Source organism: Pinus tabuliformis, chromosome 5_2, assembly GCF_031772625.1.
Source record: "Pinus tabuliformis cultivar Carrire ecotype Pingquan chromosome 5_2, CPIR1, whole genome shotgun sequence".
NCBI classification, from domain to species: domain Eukaryota; kingdom Viridiplantae; phylum Streptophyta; class Pinopsida; order Pinales; family Pinaceae; genus Pinus; species Pinus tabuliformis.
In genome coordinates, this window is record NC_142306.1 from 848320277 (window position 1) to 848328434 (window position 8158).

The following is an 8158-nucleotide window of genomic DNA, read 5'->3' on the forward strand; positions in this document are numbered from 1 at the left end:
AATCAAGAGATGAAAGAAGTGGAGTCGCCACTTGAATAATGAATCTGATTTTAGGATCCAAAAAGAAACCAACAAGCAGATATGAGGGAGGCTTCTTGTTTGGGAAAAAATAAATGAAAAGAAATGGAGTCACCACCCAAACAAGAAACGAATTGAAGAGTAGTTGCTGATATGACGAAAGATAAGGTGATGAAAAGATCAAATGACGCCAAAGAATGTTGGCCGTTTGACAGGCTAATGAATGGCGTAAAAGATGAGACGGTGCCAAAAAATGTTGTTGTTGCCGGCTAAAATGAACAGATGAGAAATGAGAAGAATGATTGTCGTTGAAACGCTAGGGACAGAAAAACTCTATCCCTGGCAACGGTGCCAAAAAATGTTGCCGTTGCCGGTTCAAATGAAAAGATGAGAAATGAGAATAAAGATGAGGAAATGTTGTTGAAACGCCGAGAATAAAATGTCCCCGGCAACGGCACCAAAAAATGTTGTCGCACAGATTGTCTAGGCAGCGCGACAATGCTCAGACCGGGGGCTGTCACCCTGATCCCCAATCTCTCCGTTTAAGCCGTCTTCCGAGACTAAGGGGGGTAGACCCTATAAGATAAAGGAAGACCAACTGTGGACCAGTTGGGTTGGGAGGCACAACAAGGCAATTTAACACCTGATTGATTTTAGAAATTAATGTACTAGTGCCTTATGGAGTTAATGATTAAATGATTATTTATTAAATGTTGCAGAAATATGAACCTTGTAAAACAATCATTTATTATCAGATAACCCAAGCAAAGATTAATTTTACAAAATGCGAGATAATCAATAAATGCACAATGCCTTAACAATTTTCCAGCAATTAAAATTCAAAAGATTAAATGCTTTAAATAACCATGCAATTTTAAATGCTAATCAGTTACCACTTTCATATAGCTAATCTTCAAATAAACATTTAAGCATGTTTAACTATATAAAAATGATAAATATTAATCCCACACCAAAATTTTAGCCTTAGTGGAAAAGATACACCAAAATTGTAAATATGACAAATCCTTTGAGCCAAGACTAAATCTGATAAAACATTTTTTTTGTTTGTTTGTTTGTTTGGTTGTATTTATAAACTAGAAAAATAAAACAAAAATAATACCTAAGGATAAAACACTTTATGCCTTTTTGGGATTTTTTAATTTTTTTAATGATTTTTTGATAGTTCTAAACATAAAATTAAAAAAAAAAAAAATCTAATTCTAAACTAAAACTTAGATTAATAAAATCGAAACCTAAATCGGATGAAAAACGATTTTTAAATTTCAATTATTATCAAAATTTTAAATAAAACAAAAATGAAATGAAATAAATCTAAAAGCTAAAACAAAATTTACGATTCTAACTAAAACGAAACTATATATAAAAAAAAAGAAGCTACGCTAACTTAAGAAATCACATAAAATTTAACTATGCTGACTTTAACCCTAATCTAAATAGAAGCCTCACCAAATATATGACAACGAAAATCAAATGCGTTGAGGCGTTTGCAGGTTCTAACGGCGGTATGGAGCAGAAGAGTTTCGTTGATGAGGAGGGACGCAGGGATGCGAGGTTTCGATGTGTTTTGCAGGTGGACAGAGAAGGGTAGGAATGTTTGACGGCCTGGTTGTGGAAATATCGTAGGTATAGCAGCGTAAGGAGCTTGGATGACTGCAAGCAGAGGTTTGATACAGATTGGAGGGCGTTTGACGGTGGAAAACACAGGATCAGAAACTGGATAGAGGAAAGCGGACAACGCAGGTCGAATGATAGCAGAGGGGCTGACGGATTTGGGTTTCTTTGCGCAGGTAGACAGCGTGGAATGCGTGAAAAATGGAAGAAACACGCAGGATTATGGCAATGCGTCTGATTGAGGTATGGAAGGCAGCATGGACGGCGTGGAGAGATAGCAATAATGGACAAGCCTGTGTAGTAGCAGCTAGACGGCGGGTTTGATGAAAGCGTGAAGAGGCTAGGGCAATGCGTAGGTGCAAAAGACAACGTGTAATTGAGGAAGGAGCTGCGCAGGTAAAGGGAGCACGTGGGAGGCTGAGCGGATTTAATTTGCAGGTGAGAGGATGGGTGGAGGTGTGCGTGGAAGCTGGAATGGACAACGTGTGAGGATCTGGAAGACTGCGTGGGGGGCACAATGGGCAGTGGAAAAGTAGCAGCTTGAGCAGGGTTTGCAGGTGAAAGAAATATGACAGCGGTAAAACCCTTAATGATTTTTTTTTTTGAAAATGACTTTGCTGGACAGTAAACAAAATGGAAAATTGCTGCCAAATAAAACCCCAAAAAATTTCTCCAGATTTGGACAAGATCTGAAACCCTGGACTGCAAAACGATGCACCTGCAAAAGCTAGTTCTGAGGCTAGATCTTACCCTCCAGGGCCTAGATCTGGCTTCAAAATCAAATTTCGACTTCAGATTTGCAACCTGCAACCTGTACCTGAAAACAATGAAAACAAACAACCAGAACCTGAAAATGCAAAAAATAAATGAAACCCTAAAAACCTTAAGATCCAGCTAAATAATTACAGTATTTACAAACTGAAGGCTATAAGTAGCCAGATTTATCGTTATGCCACGTAAATATTTTCAGAATTTTAAACTTAATGTGAGGTGCTTCAGAAAACCCTTCGTGCATTCACCAGAAAATTTCAAATGATAAGCTCGGGATCAAAACTGGTTGGGCTCTTCAGAAAGTGCAATCTGGGAGTTGGTTAGTTCAGCCGAGAACTTCCCCGAACGCCCGGTAATCTCAAAAAAAGGATTTCCTGCACAACTTAAATCAACCATTAATGAAGAAGGAGAAAACGATACTAAAATCCAAATGTAATGGAGATACCTGCCATCATATCCAGAAATTTAACTACCATTCAAACCCTAGCGACTAAACAAGATACTTGTGTTTAAAATCACTCTTCATCAAGCTATCATCAATGGCTGAAAATAAATTTATGCAGAAAAATAAAACATCTTACAGCAATTCTAGAAGAGTAACACCAGCAAGATTTCAACCCCAAAGTCTTTCTTTATTGCACAAAAAATGACTACAAGAGAGCTTTCTTTAGCACAAGACTCACAGATCGAATGATCTCAAATGACCCCTGACACCCTATTTAAAGAAAAAATTCCCAACGGCTAGTTTGAGTGATCCATGTCAAAATGATCTCAATCGTCGATGAGGATCAAAATCTCTTTTAATCTCATCCGTCGAAATTTTAAATATACTAAAAAATTAAAATCTTGCATTTATTTCCTCAAAACTTTTGACTTATTATTATTTTATTTTTAAAATTTTTTATTATTTTTTAAAATTTATTTTTAAATTTATTTGATTTGATCTTTTATTTATTTGATTTTTTAATTTTTTAATTTTTTATTATTCTTATTCTTTATTTTTTGGATCCTCGAACTTGGCCTTTGGAAAAATCACCTAGGACCTAGGACTTATGAGGGGATAAAACATTTTCTAACCCTCAAGACACTTTACATCATGACTTTTACAATTTTACATCTCAAGGGGGAAAACCCATTTGACATAGACTCTCATAGACCACCCAGTTCTGCGACACAAACATAATCTAGCAGATCAAGAAATTTGTAATAACCTAACCAAATAGTTAGAATTATTTCCAAATTACTTTTACATAGACTCGAAGCACACTAGGATTCCCCTAAGATTCTAATGACAAAATCCATTCCGGCTTTGGGGTTAGGCTGAAGGAAAACTCTGCCGATCATGGATCGGTGAGACAAAAAACCTTCCGGAACGTAGATTATCACTAGAAAATTAGGTTTGCCTAGGCAATTTACATACATGACTCAGATCTGCTAAGATTATTTACAATTTACATATGCAGACTGGGTTTACAACATAACATGATCGAGCTGATGATGAAAGTTGAATGGCACGGATACGACGATCAAGCGCTACCCTTTTGCGAAAAAGGGGGTGTACTTCTATGGGTAGTTGACACGTAGTGGTCAACAATTTGTACCTTGCTTGAACAGCAAGCAAGCCCCATTCTTGAGTCTCCCTAGGAAAGGGTCCCCGAGATCACTCTCGAGATCACTTCACATCCATCTAAGTTGATCTATCCTTCATAGGTGATTCTCTATATATCGAGTTTCCTCCCATCGGTGAAAGTTTGTAAAGAGTAGGAAGCTTTCGCTGTGGTGATAGTGGGCTTTAGTTTCATTGTTGCTCTTGACCTAGCAAGTGCCCTTTTAGAACCCCCTGCTAGTTTGAACGGTAACAATGCCTATCCCCCAATAGCACCATGAAAACCAAAAATGGAATGATAAGCTGAAAGAACACCATTTTTCTCAAAGCTTGGATGGACAACCTGCAATAAAATGAGGAAGAAGGAGGAATGGGAAAGGGTAGGACAAGAGGAAAAAAACCACAAATAAGAAATACAAGAAAATGAGGGGGTTAGGGTTTGCACTTACCTATTTAGCTCTTGAGAGGTTGAGATAGATGGCAGCCTCTGTTATCTCCTCCAAGCTCCTTTTTCAGTCTTCCAAGCTCTCCTTTGCTCTCTCCTTCAACCTCTCACAAATCTGCCCTAAAAAATTTGCTGTTTCCTTTGCTCTCTTCTCCAAGCTCAAGCAAATGAGATTAAAGAATGAGGAAAAGAGAGGGGAAAAGGCCTTTAAACCTTATCCTCACTCACCTCCTCATCCCTAAACTCACCCTAGGTCCCATCCTTAACCCATAGTTAGAGATTAAAATAAAAATTGGCTGCGGAACTGTGTGTGTTCCTCTAGAAGTGCTCGCGAATTGTTATGGAACTGTGCATAGAACCACAATTTCAGCTGCAGAACTATGCATGGAATCGCCACTGTTCCCACGGAGGCAAGAAGCATTTTTTTTGAATAGAGGAGCACTTCCAAAAAACTGAGACATGGTTCTGAAAAATCAAGATGTGGTTCTGAAAAACTGAGACGTGGTTCTGGAGGGCAGTTCAGGCATGGATCTGCATGGTGCGCAGTTCCAGCTTCCAAGCCGCGGGGGGGGGGGGGGGGGGGGGGGAACTGTTCCTGCGACACTGCTTAGGAATTTCATTACCTCATGGTAAACTTTAGGCACAAACTTGCATGGGGCCTTTGGCAGTGCCATTGTTGCCGTTGTTTCCTCATAAGTCAGATTCCCACAAAGCTACTGCATAACCAAGCTCAGCTGATTGAGTGGCCATATGCAGCCCTAAAGTCTTATGATGACCAGGCTAGGCCACACAGGATAGCACACGACAGTAGAGCTGTCAAGGAAGGCCATTAATGTGAAAATCTGACCAGTCATTGTGGCCAATACATCTCACATCTGCAGTAACTCACGTTCAGGCTTTCCTGTGGTAAATACTAGCAGAGAGCTTCTGTTAGGCCTAGGACTGTCCTCCATCATTTGGATTGCCTAGTTCTTCAGCTTTGGCAATAAGAATTTAATTAGTTCACCCATGCTCAGATGAGAAGAAAATTGAAGCTGAGGTAGGATGATGCCAATTAGACTAGAAGTTTGTAAAATGGCCAGAGACCATTTAGCCTCATCTTGAGTATCTTTTGGTGAGTAAATAATAAATCGTTTCTCAGTTTATGTTTATGATAAAAACCTAGGTTGAGGATTCCTATGACTGTTACTTGAAAGCTTTCTATCACTTCTCTTCTTATTTACATTGTTCATATATTCTATATTTATTCACTGACTGAGCACTGAGAAGTTCTTTGAGAGAGTCACATCAGAGGTTAAGGTATTTGTTTTTTCTGTATGAAATTGGTCAGGCTCCATAATAATTGGATTTGTGACGCCAGATGGATCAAACTATGTAGTTCAGCAATAGATCAACTCCATATTATGTCTTAAAGAAAGATATACTACGATGAAGGTCGTTGGAGTTATTGTCTAATTCCATGCCTTGAACATTTACCATCTTTCAAGGTGTTGTCTTCATTGTGGTTAGCATGATCCTTGGCTTTGTCCAGTGCCCATTTTTAAAGATACTTAAAAAAAGCCAAACAGTGCAACCACTTTATGCTATAGAAGATCAGAGCCAAAGCATCCATATGTACTTGGTTATCCTGCATTGATGATTGGATATTATATTCTGGAGTATTTCTTTTGTTGTTTTTTCCTTCTCTCCTTTTTAATTAAGGTTCCATTAATATAGGATGGATGCTTTAATTTGATAGAATGTATAAGAGAGTGTTTAACCTATATTCTGTGCTTGTGTGCTACATTTCAGGATGGTGTTCACTTATCACAAAACCAAGCACTCTAAAAAAATTTGACAACAATTCTCGGTAACTGGAATTCAGAACTTTTACATTTGGGGTTTCAGGGATACTGATGATACATGTGACAAATATTCCATCATCTGTTTCTATCGAGGATTCAACTGATTTAACTGAATATCACAAAGTGTATGCAGCGCATCCTGGGTCATTTCCACTGGTTGATAATTATTGGATGCAGAGCTGAATATTTGAATGCTATTTGGTCTTGGGGGATTAAAATGGAGGTATCCACACTCCAAGTCTTCAAATGGTCATACAAAGGAAATACTGATGAATGAACATAATATATGTATAGTAGACTTATCTTTTAAACATATGAATTCACAATGTTTTGACAGTGAATCTCTAAAATTTCACTGATGTTGTTATGTCTTGGAATTTCAAAGGAATGATAGAGATCGACTTTGTAGATATATTAGAGTATTGCATAATGAACCTACATATAAATAAATTCTGAACTGATTTGTGTAATCAGGAAAGCTCTGCAACACTTGCAGAAGTACTAACCTCACATTTTATTCCGTAAAGTTGAATGAGCTTTGCTTATAAAGTTTGTGTTTTCATTATATTTTGTTTGTGTTTCATTTCACATGCTTTCTGCTCGTGTGTCGAAGGGGGGAATTTAAAAGTGATTAGTCGATATATGCTGCTTATATTTTTAAGTTTTATATTTCATGGTGCTTGCCAAGCCTACAAAAGATGTTTTTCTTACTGTACAATCTGGTTGATTGGGGGAGGTGTGACTTGAAACAAACTTGGACATAACAAGTGCAATTTTCTCTTTTATTTGGGGGAAATGCATCTTATATCACATCACCGAATGATGATGAATGTCCATCGTATGATATAAACTCTGTTGAACAGGTTCAACATTAAAGTTTGTAAATGGATTTGCTTTGTTGTATGGTGAGATTAAAGCATCTTTAATCTGTGGAGTTCCCAACGTAAAACATGGGGTTGAGAAGTTTTTATTCAAGATGAAGCTACAAGAGGAAGGTATTTGGTAACTGGTACTCATCTTGCCTCATTTTCGGAGATCTTGCCTGGAATCTGGCAACCGCAACATTGCTGAAATTGCATATTTCTATTTTTCAATTTGTGATTTTGGTCATCTGGGCCACAGTTCAGAAATCCGATTTTACTCTAGGATTTTAGTGTGTGGTTGGGGCAATTTTTATGGGTGAATTCCTTTCGGATTCCTGTGAAAACTGTGGCTAGGAAGCGGGGCAGAATGAGTGCCACTTATCCCACATGCAAAAGGATGTATAATTTAACTTAAAATCTAATTATTTTCATTATCAATTTAGTTTGCTTTAAGCATTCAGTTCATGTCCACTTTTCATTAATCTGATATCATATGGTTAGACATCTTGCTGGATGGAGGTAACATAAAGTTATATCACATGACTAGTGGCTATCTAGGACAATATGAATATTGATGTAAATTTGAGTTGAATAAGATGAATATTGATGTAAAGTTGAGTTGAATAATATCACATACCTGAGGACAAGATGAGCATGTAAAGTTGAGTTGAATAATTAAGTTATATCACATGCCTAATGGCCACCTAGAGGATGAGATGAATATCGATGTAAAGTTGACCTTAATAATAAACACCCACATGTAATGATAAGGATGAGATGAATATCGATGTAAAATTGACGTTATTAATAAACACCCACATGTAATGTGTAATGATAAAAATGAACTGCTCGAGAGTTTCCTACTAGTTTAATTTGAATGAATCACTTATTTTATTTAGCATGTTTTCTTAGCAGTATTAATGTAAAGTGGCATGGATGACAATAATAATAATGTTACAATTCTAAACAAGTGTAATAT

The 8158-nt window shown here is 37.3% G+C and overlaps 1 protein-coding gene across 1 annotated transcript in view; it reads left to right on the plus strand.

Annotated features, from left to right (window-relative positions):
• The window catches only part of LOC149161957 (uncharacterized), an 80442-nt gene extending 73937 nt beyond the window's left edge, over nt 1-6505 (plus strand). The window contains exon 7 of the mRNA XM_089437092.1: nt 6264-6505. Within this exon, the coding sequence (XP_089293218.1) occupies nt 6264-6265 (2 nt within the window). The 3' untranslated portion in view covers nt 6266-6505. The remainder of the gene's footprint in view (nt 1-6263) is intronic.
• The last annotated feature ends 1653 nt before the right edge of the window (nt 6506-8158 follow it).